The sequence below is a fragment of the Parasteatoda tepidariorum genome, chromosome 11, assembly GCF_982258835.1.
Source record: "Parasteatoda tepidariorum strain Cologne lab strain chromosome 11, Ptep-v5.0, whole genome shotgun sequence".
Lineage (NCBI taxonomy): Eukaryota > Metazoa > Arthropoda > Arachnida > Araneae > Theridiidae > Parasteatoda > Parasteatoda tepidariorum.
This window is the reverse complement of record NC_141765.1, coordinates 65,184,384-65,203,393: the sequence shown is the minus strand read 5'-3', so window position 1 is coordinate 65,203,393 and position 19,010 is coordinate 65,184,384. Positions and strand designations below refer to the sequence as shown.

The following is a 19,010-nucleotide window of genomic DNA, read 5'->3' as shown; positions in this document are numbered from 1 at the left end:
GATCGAATTGTGTTTATGGACAAAATAATATACAAAAGTTCTACTTTAAAATAAATGTTTACAGTATTCTGGAGTTATTAAATAGAATTTTATTTATCATGAGACTTAGCCCTGAGGAAACATGATAAAAATATGTTTGCGGTAATATTTTCCCACCCTGTCTTTTTATTTTCTTATTAGCAAAGTTAAACTAAAATTGTAAGAAGTAAAATTTTTTTATGGTTAAGGGAGACCACCATGAATTATTACAATAATAGGGATTGGTAGCACTGATAAAATTTTCATTCTAAAATTACGGTAAAACAACTGGCAGCTGTCTGTCCATCCGACTTACCGTAAAGTTTACGGTAAAGAACATTTTTTACCTTTATTGTTTTTTAACCATTTACAACTAGCATTTTTTAAAACCCTGAGAAAATTTTTTTTTAACCAGACATAGAAGCTCGGTTTTTCCTAATGTAACGAGCATTGGAGTGTGCCGGACACTGGAAATTCTTCGTGCTTTGGAGGGAACACAGAAAATTGGTGCCAGTGTAGGGTTTCGAACCCCAGTTCTTCCGGTCATGGGATTAACAGATTAGCCCGCTCAGTTAGGAAATGTACTCATTTGTGAAGAACTAAGTGGCTTCATTAGGTGGTCATAGTTGGTGTGATAAAATTCTGGTTGTTTAACCGCATTAGGTAAAAGCAGTTAATAAACAATTTTCCTTACATTTGACAGTTTGATTACTATTTTATTTCTGATTATTTGACTCTTTGGATTGAATATGGTAAAATAACCATTAAATAAATTGTTATTAAACCATTTTTTCCGAGAAATTTCTAAGAGTGTGTCAGATAAATTAAATATATTTTTAAATGGAAATAAGACTCAATGTGATATTTAAATAAGGAAAATGTAAATATATTTTTTATTAATATCTTACAAAGAAAGGGGGAGAAAGAATTGAATACAAATATGAAAAAAAAAATATATATATTGAAATTTTTAAATTTTGAAACGTAATTATTTAATTATTTTCCAGAATTCTTAAAATTAAAAAGCTCTTGATTCCTGAAATCATTAAGAAAGTAAATTATTTCCCGAGAAATCATTAAATTAAAATTAATGATGATCTTAGCAGCAAGGTAAAGTTTTCTTAAGTATAAGTAAGACTTTAAAATTCTTTTTTCAATTCATTGAAGTATTTATTTACTTGCTACAATTTTTGAGACAGTTGGATCAATATTTTTTATTATGCTTGGAATTGAAATCAGAACTTTTGTTTATATCAAAAGCAGCATAAATAACTTATCAATTACAAAAATCATCAAAAATAAATTTTTTTTCTCATTTTTTAAATACAACAGCATTCCCCTTACTTTAAGTACATTTTTGGGAAAAAATACTAATGAAGTTTCGCGGAATTTCCTGTTTGAAAGCAAATGTAATAAAATATTTTAATTTGCTATTTCGGAGTAAATAGAGGGCGCAGCTAGAATGCAGCGAAACAGAATTAAAATAAATTTGAAGAAATTTTATAATTTTTATGGATAAATTTTGGAGTATATCAGAGCAGCAGTAACATCTCTGCACAGTTTATGTTATAATCCCATTTGAGATAAACCCAAAATCTTAAGACACATGAAAAAAAAAAATTGAAACTAAAACCAAAATTAGATTTGTTTTATCAATCAAAAATTGAAGGAAACATAATTCAAGTTTAAATTTGACGTTCCAGATATAGAAATATCCGCAATATTAAGTGTCCTTTCAAAATGTCAAAAATTTTTCGAAAAATGAGCAATTTCGATATCAGCAAATGTCCCCATATCTCAAAGAATATACTCGGACGATTGATCTTCGCTAAAAGTTTCATTTACTGTTCTAAAGTTTAAGTTTACTCTAAGAGGCTATATAAAGCAAAAAAAAAACTTTTGGTCCTGGCAATTGAAAGCAGTTTGGTGACGAGTTAGTGGGTGTAGTTGGGGGAGGGGAGGGAAGAGAAAGATACTATCAAAGAAAAATTGGGTGGGAAGCGAAAAAAAAAATATTTAAAAATAATAAAAAGAAAATAAAACATGTCGCAGAGGTCGAGCATGGAATACAATAGCTATCTTAATGCACTTACTTACTATATCGAATGCTAGGGTATTGATTATCAATTTTTACCCTTCTTTTAAGATCTAGTTGTTAGACGTATGCGAAAAAGATGGACCTCTCCCAATTTTAAAAAGTCTGGTTACAGCTTTTGTTCTCCTTTTATACCAATTTTTCCCATTCCAATTTTTCTTTTCAGGAAAAAAAAAATCAACATTCTTTGAAGGGTTGCCGGAGTTTTGCAGGTAGCTAAAAGACTCTTGTTTGGGATTTAATGTTGCAGAAAATTTCTTTGCAACAATTATTGGGAGTTATTAAAAGCGAAAAAATAGCTTAATTTTAAATATTGGAATAAAGAATAATATTCTTCACAGTAAGATGCATTTAATTTTTATAAGAGAAATATAAATAAATTTTGATAGTTTTTCTCCTTTTAAATAATGATACAAAAAAGTTAAACCATAAATAAAATAATAAATGGTTTTCGCTTCTTATGTACGAGATACTGCTAAAATTCGTTTAAAAAATCTCACATATTACTTTTTCTCATTTTTGTTTAACCTTATAAAACCATGGTTCAGTACAGATCACGTGATTTGAAAAGTAGAGCATGTGATTTATCTAAATCACGCTAAGCTGTTGCAAGAGTTTACTGAGATTACTAAAAACTTAAATTTAAGGATTTTTGAAACAGGAATTTATTTTCGTATTATATTGGCAATACAATCTGTTGCATTTCTTTAAATGAGGTTAAATAATAAATGAGCATGTTTTCTTTCCTTGTGTACGAAAATCTGCTATAACTGTTTGGACGATAATAATGTTGGGGGTCATTCAAATAATATGCTTTTGATACTTTTGGATCCCCCTCCTCCCATGTCAGCAAAAATAAGCAAATTACAAAACCTCTTCTATACTAAAGTAAGAAAGTAACTACAACCTCTATCCCCCTTTTGTTTTTTGCTTAGCTTTGACTTTTTCCTGCAGGAATTTTATTTTAAGAACTTTAGGATTAAATTTTAATTAGAGATGAAATTTGCGTAAACAAAATTTACTTATTAATTTATTTTATAAAAAATAAAACTCCTTGAAAATTTCCCCCCCCCTCCAATTTCTGTCCTTCCCCAAATTTAATATTTTATTTCACATTTGGAATTTTCCAAGTGTAATTTTTTTTGCATTTACCCATTTTTGTCATGTTTTTTTGTACTTAAGAAAAATTTTGTGTTTTATATAAGCATTAATCCATTCATTCCCCCTGTCAACAAAATTAAGCAAGATACAATGTTTTTTTGTACTTAGGAAACATTTTGTGTTTCACATAAGCATTGATCCATTCATTCCCTCTGTCAACAAAATTAAGCAAGATACAATGTTTTTTTTGTACTTAAGAAAAATTTTGTGTTTTAAGCATTGTGTCATAAGCATTGATCCATTCATTCCCTCTGTCAACAAAATTAAGCAAGATACAAATCCCTTCCCCCCTTTAAATACTAACGCAACATTTAAACGGCCCCTTCCTAAAAATAATAATAAAAAAAAAGCATTCAGCCTTTGTTAATTTCGATACATAATTTAAATAAGATTAAGTTTTTTCTGGTTTATATAATTGAAAAATAACTTATAACTGTTTGATATTAGGAAACTAAAAAATGGAAATTTTTAGAAACGAACATTTGATTTTTAATATTTCAATCAAATTAGCAACATGTTTAAAGTACAAAAACTAGCCAAATCATAATAGTTATTTGATTTTCTCCCATTTGAATTGAAGGAAATTATTCATAAATACAGGATATTCCGTAAAGACCACCTTTAATATGTATGCTTAGAAACTTTATTAAAAATTAAAACTAAAAAAATACACATTACGTGTAACAAATGAATATTCAACAGAGGAAAAAACAAAAATTTATATCGAAATCTAATCAATTACAATAGAAGATGGCAGATGTAATAAACATAAAAATAGGTTTAATTCGAGGTTGAAACTTAAAGATATTTTTAATAACCGTTTTTCAACTTTTCTCTGATTCTTTTCGCTATCAAACATGTCTTGTTTATTACCCCAGTCTTTCTGTGCCGTAATTTGTCATATTCCGAAAGCGTTATTGTTTTTTGATCACTTGAATATTAATTTACAACCTCAAATGCGTATACTTTTTTTTAAATTTTTGATAAGAATTGTAAAATTGATTATTAAGGGTGGTTTTTACTGAACACCCTGTATATAAAGGGTTCAAGCTTGGACATTATTTGTAATTTTATGAGAGAATCACAATGTTTGTACTGGAATTTAATAGCACACTAAAACTAAAATAAAGTTTAAATTGTGTAAATAAACTATTGAATTAAGTTTTTTAAGAATAATAATTAAGAATAAGATGTGGAATACAATTATGATTTTTTTTGTATATTTATAAAATAAGAATTGTATAAATAAAGAAGTCTAAATTCATGGCAGCAGAGATCTTAGAAAATGTCAAAATGGTAAACGTGTTTAAGGCTTAAAAAAATAATGAATTATTGTTTTTGTCTTACATTGTATAATTATTGGAAAAATAAATTATAATGATAATGTAGCCAGTACTCTATTATGTAACAGCATTAAGTTTGCAATAATAAGAATCTTATTTTGGTTAAATAGCAAAATCTTTCAATTTTTGAGCCATAACTATTATATTGAAGTAGAAAATAAGTAAAAAATTAAAGTTTTAAATTCATTAAAATTATACACTCAGTTTTAAACATTTTTCACAGTTAAATATTACATTTTAGCAAAATTATTATAAAAAATTTCAAAGAAATACATTTAAATCAAGCATTAAAAAATACGAATTATCAACTATCATTTAATTCTAATTTTATTTGAAATTCTGAAGATTTAAAAATTACAAACCATCAGTATTTTTAAATTAATAATTGTACTAACAAATTCTTTTTCAGTGAAAACTTAATTAAAACAAATCCTTTTTAAAAAACTTTCCAAAAATAGGAAAAGAGTCTTTTTAAAAAAAAAAATTGTATGAATGGGTAAGTACTAATTTATATCTGTCAAACTTAGAATAAAAACTCTGATTTTAATAATTTTAGGAAGTAAAGAACATAATAAGAAAAACATTAAAATTATTTTTTTTTCTAAAATATTAAAAATAAATCACTCATGTTGAGAAAGGATATCTTAAGGATTAAAATTTAAGTCCTTTAGCTTCCCGAACTAATCCTATGCTTATCTTGAGAATATATCTAAATTACAATGAGGTTTTTAAATTGAAAATTAGCTTCAGATATAAGCTTAGAATTAAGCTCAAGATTTCGGCTTGTTTTCTTTGATCTTTATATTATATACCATTTGAAAGCTAAGCCAAAGTGCTAAGTAAAAAAAATAATAATAAAGAAAAGTTATAGTTAAAATTTTTTCTTCCTAATTTTGAATAAATTTGCTCGTATAATCGATATTGAAGAGAAAAAACACAGCAGAAGATAAAAAGAAAACCTTTGGCAATTAGTTTTATTTAGCGTAATACAATTTGAAAGACTTCTCTGTGCAAAATTCTCTTATTTTTTCAGACTTTGAACTTATGTTGAAATTGAGTTTACATTAAGAAAAACTGGTACGATTTTATTGTATTGAGTTATTTTCCTTGACCTTTATATTATATGCCAATGCTAAGGCCAATTGCTAAATATAAACAAAAAAATTAAAAAGAAAAGTAATAGTTAAACTTTCACTTTCTAATCTTGAATAAAAATATTTGCTTTATCGATATACAAGAGAAAAACAACCGGATCGCAGGGAAAAAAAAAAAACTCAAGCAATTAATTTAATTTAGTCTAATATAATATGAGAGACTTTTCTGTTCAAAAATTCTTTTACAGACTTAGAACTTATGTTGAAATTGAGTTTACTTTAAACAATTGGTATAATTAAAAGTTCATTATATTTGTCAATACAAAATAATTTAGCATTATCGAAGTCAGATTCTATGCAAGAAGAAAACTATGAACAACATATCAGTAAACAATTATTTCCATAACAATTCGATACTTTGTCCAATAACGATTTAAAGGACTTGATAATAAATCCAGATACTTCCATAAGAAATGAAGGTTAATCGAAATATTAATGATGTTGACTGCTATTCTGGTTGAAAATTTTAAATTCGATAATATTATTTTAGATTTGTTAACGGAACTGTGTTATATTTAGTGATTTTTAATATTTTGTTAATATTTTATACACTTTAGTTATTTTACTTTCACCAGAACGTAAGGGAGCTTTTTTGTTTTATACATGAAAATACGATTTTTCATTGAAAATATTTATGTTATTAATTTAATGAACGAAAATTTTTGTTTTTTTACGGAAAATTTTAAAACTGTGATTACATGTGTATTATGCTGAATGAGTTAGTTAATGAAATGTGTTAAATTTGTAAAATTTAAAAAAAAATGAAATTAAAAAAAACTATATGAAAATGTGGGGTATATTGGGCAGACGTGCATGGATGATAACCCTTTAAAACTGTGTTTATTTTTGAAATTTTTTAAAATTTAAATATTTGTATACAGCATTGGACATAAAATCACATGATTATGCAAAATTACACCATTTTGTGAAAGTTAACCTCAAAAATAAAATGTTGCCTCAGGTTAGGTCAAAACATGAGTCAGTCATTTACGGGCGAAAATTACACCATTTTGTGAAAGTTAACATCAAAAGTAAAATGTTGCCTTAAGTTAGGTCAAAACATGAGTCATTCATTTACGGGCGAAAATTACAGCATTTTGTGAAAGTAACCTCAAAAATAAAATGTTGCCTTAGGTTAGGTCAAAACATGAGTCATTTATTTACGGGCGAAAATATGAGAAATTAAAAAAGTGTTTATAAAAACTACAGGTTGCGCCAAAAAAACTCGGACAAATTTATTGCATCATAGAATAAAAGTTAACTGATTTCTTTTTAAGGTGTATATTAATTTTTTTAACCATTTTATTATAAAATATTTTATGATATATCTCCTAGTTTACGTGATATGCTTTTGGCTTTATCATCGAATCATCAGCTACTTTCGAGTCGTTTAAGCGACAGTTTAAGTGTTGCTTTGCTCTGTACACAAAAGTTTGGAGTTCAGTTTCTTCGGTGGGAATTAGATAGATTTAAGGTCTCGACTGAAAATTTCAATAAGCGTTTGCGCCCTAGCAAAAGTTGGTCACTTTGATACCAATTAAATTTATTTATTAGTCAAAGTTTACTATTATTCTTATTATTTGTTAAGTTTTGTTAATTTATTAATTTTCAATAAATTAAAATGTTTTAATGTAATTTAATGTTATTTTATAATGTGCTTGTCTGACTTTTTAGCCCCACCATATAATATATTATAGCAAAATTTCTTACTTATACTTTCTTTTTTTTTAATTTACGTGAAGTGAATCAACGGTGAGAGATAGGAGACGCCATGAACTATCCTCGATCCCTGTATGCTGATTTATTATGATAAATTTTCGAAAACATTAACTAAAAATATAAATTTAATTTAAGTTTCAAGAAGATTTTCTATCAGAAAAATTTTTGACAGCAAAATATTTAAATTATTTATGAAGAGAAAACTACTCAACAACTGTTTCGTTAATATGTGTCAATATGCATGACTATTAAAAATTTAAAAAAATTATATTAAATTATTATATTAATTACATTAAGAGAACAAAAAACAGTTAAATTTTGATTAAATAGAATTTTAATTGAAAATGGATTAATGTGTGCATTTACATAAGAAGAACAATGGAGAGGGACGGTTTATACCCATGAAAGCTGATTCTTAGAAAAACAAGTTTTAAGGTTTGAGAATTTTCAGGATAAAGCATTCGATAGAAATAGTAAAAATAATAACATACACGAATATCACAAGCATTTACTTATATCCCTCATAAATTTCATAAGAAAATTGAAATTTTTTTGTGTTTAGAAAAAATTTAATTTGAAAATCGGGTTGAACAAGAACCGTTTTTTCCTCAAAATTCCCTCCCAATCCTCAGTTGTCTTTTCTTTGTTCTTGTCTACGCGTGGAGAGGAACCGTTTTTCCCCTATACGATCCACCTTCACTGTGTAATAACTCACGAGGAGAGCTAATTTTCCACGCTATTGTATTTTGAAAACTTGAAAATACAGAACAATCCTCTCAAAATGCAGAAGAAGGCGGTCATTTTTTTGAAAAAAATGGACATAATCCGTACTTTTCCTTTGATCTTCATATGAAACTAGGGTACATTGAACCAAACTCTTAATCTTAATGAATTCTATGCATTTAAATTTTCTAATTATAAATACTATCTTTTTTTACGATTTGCAAAAGAAAGAAATAATTAATTAATAATTAAAATGAAAAAAAAAATATGCCAGAAGAACATTGGTAAACGTGTATGATATAATGGTAAGTGAATCATATAATTTTTTTTCAAACATTTCTTATTAAATTTGCTCAAAAGAAATGTAAAGATCTTTCATCATTATTAGGAATTTCAAAATTTTTAAAAATTTCTAATTCTCCCTCCCTCCCCTATATTTTTTATAATAGATTAAAGCGCATGCTGTTTTACTTTAAATACCACGGACATTGTTTTAAATTGTATTGTAGAAATGTATTTTTAAACTGATTATCATTTTTAAAAATAAATTTCACTAATCGTTCATGAATGTCGTTTTAAAATGAGCAACGATCTTATTGTATGTAATATCCTAACTTGATTGAATATTTTAACGTTTGAGATGTTTTTCATTTAAAAACGAAATTGTGATTGGATTTAATTAGTAACATGACATAAATGTTCCGGTAAATTTAATTAAGTATACTGAGCCGAACTTAAAAGCAAATTAGTAATATCTATCCTAAATTTGTGAATCCTTTCTTTAGAATAGAACTTTATTACCTCTTATGTAAACATTAACTGTAAACATTAACTGTAATTACTGTAAACTGTACAGTAATTATAGTCAAATGTATGTGTCAAATGAGTTTATGAGTTAACAACTATTTACAGTTGCGAAATAGCACTTCAAAAAACACTTAGGGAAAACTCTGTTTAATACATTACATAAAGATTTTTTTAGATAATATTTATTAAGAAAAAAAAAATAGTTTAAAAAAATCTCATATAATTAAACGGACTAGAGTTCTACTCTTTATAATAGTAATATCTTTATAACACAGCGAACAGTTTAAATAAAAATTTTGAAAAATTTGCAGTGCTTATTTCTCAAATTTTATTACGCAATGTTGATATATTCTTTAACAATATGCACTTAAATATTAGAAGCTGAATAATTATTTAAAAATGTTGGATTTAAAAAAGTGGAATAAAAAATAAAACGTGAAAATAAAAAAAAAATAGAATTTAAGAAAATAATGGAAATGTTTAGAAGACGAGATCACAAAATATTATAAACTTAACCATGAGCAAAATATGTAACCGCTGTTTTGGATGCTTTAAATGAAGCATATCAATTAATATTTATTGTAAAATTTAAATTATAATTAAAGTAAACTGCCACCAGGCTATAAATATGTTTATAAAATAATAACATAAATTTCAAAATTTATATAAGGCAATTAGATCAAACATTTATGACTTTTATATTGCTAATGAGAACATAACAATAAACAAAAGTAAAATATGTTCATTTGTTTTTTCTCGTATAAAATGTGTCAAAGAGTAAGAAAAAAATATTTATAAATTGGCTAAGCATAAAAGAGTTAGAAAAAAAATTAATTAAGGTTAAATTAAATGCTTAAACAGGCTATAATAATTTGTTAATAGTTAGTTATTAATTTAATTCTAAGACCATCTGTTCATTCAATATGTTTAAGAAGGTAAGTCGTATTAATTAAATATTCATTAAGCTTCTTTTATTGAATTGAATAACATTTTCGATGCTAAATTTTTGTTCTGTGAAATAAATCTTTGCTGGTCATTAAGTGATTTTTTTCTTCAAAAAACGGTTTATGAGAATTATTAGTTTTTAAGAAGCACAATTAAGGGTATTAATGTTTAGTTAATTAACTTTAGATTTTTCGTATATATTTAAGCAAGTAATGATATTTTATACTTCCATTGCGGTTAATAACTAACTGTACTTGCTTGTAATGAATTTTTATTTCTTATTAACCTTAACATGCAGCAACTATTTATGCAGTTTTATGGATTGTATTAGGTAATATTGAAATCAAATTAATTCGATTATGAATTTAAATTTAATGACTTTATTTTTAAGTAAGAAAAACTACTCATTTCAGTGACAGATCGTAGGGCACTTAATTTTAATGAACAAAAAACACAATTTTTGACTAGTATCCTGAATTTAAGAAGTTTTTGCATTTTATTTATTTAAAGTGCAATATATTGCAGATATTTTTTAAAGGTAACTACAAATTATTAGCAAGGAATATAGTATTAAAATTAAAACTCATTATATTTAAGGTAAACATTTATAAGACTTGATTTTTTTTCAAAATCAATTTTTTTTTATATTAGTGGAATAAAAAATAATCATATTATCTCGAATAATTCTTTTATCTGAATGAAACAGGGAAAATATATTTGATCAATTACTACTACTTTATCTTAAGTAATTACTTTTTCTTAATATAACAATAAAATCAATTATTCTTTTATCTTAGTGGAAATATTTTTATGCCTAGTTATTCTTTTAACTTAGTGGAATAAAGAGAATATCATCACTAGTTATTCTTTTATCTTTGTGTAATAAAGAGAATACATTTCATCTCTGGTTATTCTTTTTCTTTGTAGAATGAATAGGATGCTATATTTAGATATTCTTTAATCGTCGTAAAATAAAGAGAATATTATTTTAAAGATAGTTAGTATCTAACTTTTAAAAAAAACCTTATAAAGTACGAAACTTCAAAAAAAAAAATTTTTTTTAACTGTTAAATACTAAATATTCCTTAAAGTACGGTTACTTTACGAAATACCCATTACGCTTGCCCACCATACTCCTTTATCGTCACTTCATTTTCGATCGTCTAGTCTTCATTCTAGTACCGTCATTCTAGTTAAAAATCTACTACAATGCACTACGATGTGGTTCCGTCATTTCGTCATATATCTGAGAGTTCCCACTTCGTCACAAATCAGGTGATTTCGTGAGAAAATTATTCTCAAATTAACGAAATACAGTTCAAGGATGACTGAATCGTCAAATGTGAGAGTCTTATTTCTGGAAGTGAATTTTTGTACTTTAACAACTGCCATATATACTTTTTTGTACTTTAACAACTGTCAATATTCCGTAAAGTACGGTTACTTTACGGAATATCCGTTACGCTTGCCCACCATACTCTTTTATCGTCACTTCATTTTCGATCGTCTAGTCTTCATTCTAGTACCGTCATTCTAGTTAAAAATCTACTACAATGCACTACGATGTTGTTCCGTCATTTCGTCATATATCTGAGAGTTCCCGCTTCGTCACAAATCAGGTGATTTCGTGAGAAAATTATTCTCAAATTAACGAAATACAGTTCAAGGATGGCTGAATCGTCAAACGTGAGAGTTTTATTTCGGGAAGTGAATTTTTGTACTTTAACAATTGTCACAAAAAAGACAGCTACATCCCTTCGACTGGCTCTAAATAATTATTAAAACAGTATAAATTATTTTACATAAGAAAAAAATGTCTTACCTGTGTGTAGCCGTGTGTGTTGCTGAACATGTGATAGTTGTTTAAAGCGCCTGTCACAATAGGAGCATTTGTAGGGTTTTTCGCCCGTGTGGATCCTTATGTGTTGCGTTAATTGATGATTAGAGGAGAAAGACTTGAGACATTGTTGACATTGATGGGGTTTAACTTCTCCTCGGTGGATTTCCCTTGCATGGTGCTGCATAGCCGACTTGTGCAGGAAGATCTACAAACATAGAATTTATCCTTATTATAGGTACATAAAATTTAAAAAAAAATCTTTTTTATCATAAAAAAACAATAATACAATACAAGTATAAGCATTGTAATAAAAAAAGTTGCAAATTACTTTTTAGTAATTTTCACTTTTGAATTAAACCTTCAAAGACTGATATTTCGCAATTAGATAGATTTATTTGGAATTCATTAATATATTTTTATCACGTTGACAAAAACGGAAAATTTACAGTGAAGTTTTAATCGTTACATCATATTAAATAAAACAGATCTAATATTAGGCGATTCGTTTGAGTAATATGTTATTTTTTTGTAATGTTTATGAGTGCTTAAATATTACAAATCGAAACCAAGGAGGTTAATTCAAGGTAATTAGAATAACATTGGCTTTGATTTGTACAAACTGACCAATAAAAGACCTTGACTGTGTAGGTGGTCATGGATTCTAAAGGGAGGTCGCTTTAATTAAGGGGAGATATAATTAAATTTCGAATATAAAACTTAATTTTGAATTAATAAAATCACAATATTAATGTCATTGAAACCTTTTTGAGTCGTTAACTTACAAGACTTGGAACATTAACTTGTTTTATTAGGGAGAAACTTACAATTATAATAGATGCAAAATTGATTGATTTGCAATATTAACAAGAGTTCAAATCTCAGAAACTAATTTATTTAAGTATGCTCGTGTACTGAAATAAAACATAAATGGTAATTTAAAAGAAAGTATTATAATTTAAATTACGTGAAATAACTAGTAAGTAATTTTGAAGTGAAGAAACAAGCACGTTAAAATTTAACAGTAAGAAAAGTGAAAGGATTAAATGAACAAGGATATTTTTCAAAAAATTTCAAAATGTTAGAATCTTTATCTAAGTATTATTAAGCTTTCGATCGATTGAGATATTGCTTTCCCTGTTAATTACATAAAAATAAACAAATAAGATGTTTTTAAAACGAATACATTATTTAAAATTTTTACGTTTTTATAAAAAATAAATTTTTTTTATTAGTTTTCCAGATAACTCTTTGCTCCAATCGTTACATAATATTTAAATCCACTTTTGTTACTCCTTATATAAAAAATATGAAATAGAAAAAAGATTTAAAACGGAATTTTATATCAAAAAGTGGAGAAAAAAACCTAAATAATATCATATTTAATAATTTTTTAGGGGTTTCATAAAAATTTCTTACTTAAAAAGTTTGCTACGGAGTTAGTATAAATAAAAGATGGAATTGCTTATTTCAACATAATAATTAAGCTACATTTGTAATTAAATTTGTTAATTTTATGAGGCAAAAAAGTGGTTTTCTCATTCTTTAAACAAAATCCTTAAAAAAAGTAACACGTTAATCCCTAATGTTAGTTTCAATAAAGAAAATTGAGTTGGAATCAGGTATAAAATTAATATGTTATTAATATTTGAAAATAATGATAGAGAAAGATTGAAACAAATAAAGAAAATGTTTATTAAGTGTGGAAAAAGTAACAGAATTTTAAGAAAAGAAACCATTCAATTTACACCCTATTTTCTATAAACAGATCAAATCCTCCAATTTATGATGACCAACTTATTTGGCATTTCTGGGAGAAAAAAAATCATCTTCATTCAGCATTTTTTTCGTTGGTTTGTTGAATTAGATATGACCGATAACAAGGTCTCGAGGCAATTTTATAGCCCAGAGGAGCTCAAAGATAAGACAAAAGAAATGATGTAGTGGATAAAAAAAAATAATAATATCATAAAGTGTTTACGTCTTGTTCAGGTTTTTTTTTTCTTCCTCTTTTCAGTCAGCTAAAGCTAACTCCATTTTGTTCTAGGCATTGACAATTGACAACAATGAAAATTACAACTCGTCAGTTTTGCTGCGCAATAATGAGGTTCATCGCCTTTTCCTGATAATATATATCTTTTTTTTATCCTTTGTTTCTGATCAGGTTCCCCTATTGAGTTTATCCCAAAAAGAAAATAAACGAATGAAGTCCCACTGATCTATGGAATCTGATGCCTTATCCCCCGGAGATTGGACTAGTTACAAACTAGTCCTTCAGTTGCACTTTTCATCTTTTCATTGAGTATTTTTTCTTTCCTTGGTATCTCACACAGTTTGAATCGTGCCTGACAAATCTTGTTAAGGTCCAGAGCGTTTGTATGGACTATACATACATACATGGTTGAAGATGGACAGTCAGACACTGGGATCTTTGGCGAGGTTAAGCTTTCTGGGAAAGAATTTTTCGTAGTTTCTTGTAAAAGGTAAAGCTGGATTTGGCTTCATTTTTGCTCTAAACTAATTTGAAGAAGCTTAAGGCGAGCGTCTTTCTGGCATATAGGAGATAGGTGAGGATTTGGAAAGGGTGGTGGTATATCTAAAGAGATTGTGGCTCAACTCGGAATCGGCTAGAATGTTGACAGCTTTCCGCGAGTTTTACCACCTTTTCCTTTAAGATTTATCTTCTTTCTTTCATACGGGATTAACTAATCTTCATCTGGGAGAATCGTACAAGCGGAAGAAAATGACAAATTATTCGGGAATCGCTTAATAATCATTTGTGCTTCGTTTGTTTCGAAACCCAGGGACAACCGAATCGTAAAGAAAACTTATACATATATAAATCAATGTATTATTTTGACAGGGAGATTTTAGCGACCCATATATGATGATGTAAAAGGATCTGCAGAAAACATGAATGGATTATGATGTTTTAGTTCTTATTTAGCAAGAATACCTAGAACAAAAATGAAACAGTTCTCAAGGAGAGTGAGTTATGTTTAACACTAATCACTGCGGTAATAATAGACAGAAGCAAGAGAAGAAGAAAAATGCAAACTTTCTGTAAGCAAGGATATTCGAGTAGCATATACTTTTTTAGAAGTCAAGTGAACCGAAATTGTTTATCTCCAATTAGAAAAATATCTTCAGATCATTTTGAACATCTTTTTTAACCCGTTTCTGTCATTCAGCAATACCAACTCTTTTAAATTTATAGCCAGTAATTGCGAAAATAAAAGACACGTTGACTGTTTGACGACGGGAGTAGAATCTAAAAATACACAAAACGTGGTTTGGAGATTGATGAAGCTGACACATTCACACGATGTTAAGATAACAAGATTTTTATCTCAAGCTCAGGGAAAAAAAAAGCTCCATTCTTTAACACAAGATTCTAGAGAAAAGATAGTGCATAACGCACAAAAATACACTTTTTTCAGCAATCTACAATACTACTTTAATTTTTTTAAAACTTTTATCAGAATACAGATATACTATAAGATAATTATCAATTATAACAGCAGTTCATAAAAAATAATAACAAGATATTTCTGGAAAATAAAATCGTACTCCAATGCGTTCATGCTCAATCCAATGTATTTTTTCTGCATAAAAGACAGAAGTATATCGAATTTAGCCATCCAAAGCAACTATTATTAACTAACTGATCATTCTTTTTATGAAAAACAGATGGTTTAAAGAATCCTTAAATTGGCCATATAAAGATAATATCGATACATTGTATTTCGAAACAGCGATACCTCGTCCTGAGAATGTATACAGAGAAAATAATTCCGGTAAAATTATCGTAATGTATGTAAAAACACTTTGAGTAAAATCGTATGATAAAATTTTACCGAAAATTTTGGTTTTTAAAATTATAGTTTAACTAATGTGTGATTTCAATTATATATCACACATTTAGTGACAAATACAAAACTGAAAAGTAAATTTAACCGAATAAATGGTTTTTATGTCATGCTCAAAGGGAGCACGATAAAATTACCAAATTTTATAGCAAATTATAAAATCATATTTCACTGTTAATTTTACCAAAATCAATACCAAAGCACTTTGGTAAATACTACCGAGTTTCTTAGCGTTTCCATAAGAGCCAGAAATACGGTAAATTTTACCATATTCTGGAAGTTTTGACCATATTTTTTTTCTCAGTGCAGAAACAGGTAGAGTTTGTAGTCAAATCATATTCATAAATTAGGTTATACAGCCATTATTATTTCATACCACAAATCAAAAACAAAAGTACTGAAATGATTGTATTTTTACGTAAATGTTGTAGCATTAGTTTCTGATTAGCATTTTATTACTTGTATTTTATACCATAAACTGTTTTCAATATAATTTAATCATTTGCAGCAGATATATTCCAACTGTGTTAAATACAAAAATTTTTTCACCCTTAAAATTGAAGTGGCTTTCATTTTTAATTTCAAGGAAAAAGCTATTAAATTTTAAGAAAGTGTTGCTTTTTGTTCAAAAAAAGTATATTTACTTCAGAAGTTATCATCTGTGTAAACTAATGTGAAATAAATATAAATAAGTAGAAAAAAAAGTGGTTACAATTTAAAATTTCTTCAGAACAGTCACGGCAAAAAAAGCAAATTGTTTCAAAAACACCATTAAAAAAATAAAATAACTCGAAAAAGATTTTTGGGAATTTGCTTCGTTTTACTCAAATTACATTGAAAAGAACGGATTTCCTAATACTCCGAAAAAGGGCGGATGAAAAAACTAAAAAAGTGAAGAATTCAACTAGAGTTTTTTAGCCAGTTCAACTGGGGTTATCTTTTTGATAAAACCTTGTCTGTCACAGTTATCTAATGTGACGTTTGAGATAACCTACCACCAAGTTCGTAAAGGCAGTTGAATAGTAAAAATACTCAACTTAAAACAAGGTACGATGCAGGGAAAAAAAAAGGGTAAGGAAAAAAGAACCTCCCTTAAAAAGGGATTTAATTTTTTTTCTCTACTTCATGACGATTATACAACGATAAAATGAGCATTTTTAAAAATCATTGAGAGGTTTTTGTAATTGGTACGGATATTTTCAAATCTCTCTTGAGAATATTTTTTTGTTTACTTTATTGTTTTTAAGTTAAGATTGTTTCTTCTTTTGTTTTCATAGTTTCTTTTTTTTTTATATATATATTTTCTCTTAAACATTTACTTATCCTTTTTTTCCCTAGAAACTTCATTGGTAAAAAAAATAATATCTGTAGACATTTACGAGCCTTTTGTATATATATATTTTTTTTTCGTTAAAAAAAGTTCCGCAAGATTTCTTGTAGGTTTTGTTAGAATAAGAACTTACACAGTAACCACTATTGATTGTTGTTTCTTTAGAAAGAAAAAAACGTAAGAGAAAACAAACTGATTTTTACTTTGCTTTGTTTGTTTTTTTCAAATTTTAATTTTATTTTTAATGAAGTGAAAAAAAGTTATATTTATTTCCAAGGGCAAGTTAAGGAGTTAAAAATATTTGTTATTAATTTTTATTTAACTCAAAACTCATGGTACGATATTAAAGATTTGATTACTTTTTGAAATTTTTTTTTCATTAATGTATAATATGGATAACAAATCTTAGAATAAATAGTATAAATAGTAAATAGAATAAATAGTAAATAGAAAGCTGTTTTAGTATTACAATATATTTCATGATAGATAACTAAACAATATTTTATCTTTTCCAATTTTTAAATTTACATTTATCATTCCTTTTTTATTCATTTGTAAAACGAATTTCCGCTACTCGCATATTTTCTCAATTTTAATTTTATTTTTACGAAAGTAAAAATAAAAAAGTTATATTTATTTATAAGAGTATAAAATAGTTAAAACTAAAGAATTAAAAATGTTTCGTACTCATTTATATTTAAACTCAAAAATTCATAGTAAGATACCAAAGAATTGGAAAATATTTTAGAAACAATTTTTCTATTATACTCAATTATGGATATCAATTTTCTTGTAAATAGAAAGTTTTTTTTAGTAAAGCAATACATTTAATATGAAATTAATAAACAAAATTTTTATCTTTTTTAATTGTTGAATATATATTCTTTCATGTTTGAGACATTTTTACAATTAATATCCTCCATATATCACTTTCACATTGGGAACTTTCACTAGAGGAAGAATATATTTTATTATATATCATAACAAATTATGCATTTAGTACCCTAAAAATAAATACATTTAATCCATTTCCCACAAATTTCATAAACATAAAATTATTAGGCATAAACAAAAAATGACTTTTTGAATAACAATAACTATTCAAATTGTGCCAAGATATTTTGAACCAGTTGAGTTTTGTAACTTCTTAAAGGCTACCCTTTTAATCCTCACGAAAGGTAATTTCAAAAGGAAAATTTCTTACTGACATAATAAATGAACACATATCGCTGGTTTAAAGTTAAACCGACACTTCTGCACTCACTTCTCGTGTTATTTGAATGAGAAGTGAGTGCAGAAGTGTCGTTTTAACTTTGAACCAGCGATATGTACTATTTTTCAATAAATCCAAGATTTTTCACATTATATTTAAAATATTTTACAAAAGAAATCCCTTAAAACTAAAGGCTTGTATGGTTAATGATGAACCCGTTTCGTAAATGCTTGCTGTCGGCGGAATATAATTTGCATATAATATAATTATTTACAAATTCAACAGTGTATACTGAGGCATGCAGAAGTCTCTAGATGGTATATTTTTTATACTTTATTTGAGATTTTGGCTGTTTACACATATATTATCAAAAAAAATTATTAAAAGGTGCTTTATTGAAAGCTGTTTTGAAGAACAAATATTTTTCTTTTTTTTTTATTGTAATCAAATAAAAATAAAAATATATACTGGTCATAGCATTTTGAACGCTAATATATATAATGTATAAAATTAATATTGCAATTAGCAGAGTAATTAGTACTTAAATATTCTCTTTTAGGCTTAATTTACAAACAAAGAACCCTATGATGTAATTTTAATAAGGCCCTGACTATTCCAAAACGAAAAAATGATGGCGGACAATTTTTATGTCTACAAATTATCTAGTTTCTAGATAGAAAATTTTAAAAATGTAATTATTTTTTACTGAATCTAATTTTTTAGTCCATAAGTATTTTAGTCGTTAAAAAATGACTTTGTTGGTGTGTTTTTTTTAAAAAAGTACTAATTTGTAAGC

General features: G+C 26.7%; 1 protein-coding gene across 5 annotated transcripts in view; it reads right to left on the bottom strand.

The window, feature by feature from the left end:
• The window catches only part of LOC107449700 (uncharacterized), a 567,179-nt gene that overhangs the window by 43,500 nt on the left and 504,669 nt on the right, over nucleotides 1-19,010 (bottom strand). For all 5 annotated transcript variants that reach the window (XM_071187674.2, XM_071187671.2, XM_043043922.3 and 2 more), the window contains one exon: nucleotides 11,788-12,010. In XM_071187674.2, the coding sequence (XP_071043775.1) occupies nucleotides 11,788-12,010 (223 nt within the window). The remainder of the gene's footprint in view (nucleotides 1-11,787; nucleotides 12,011-19,010) is intronic.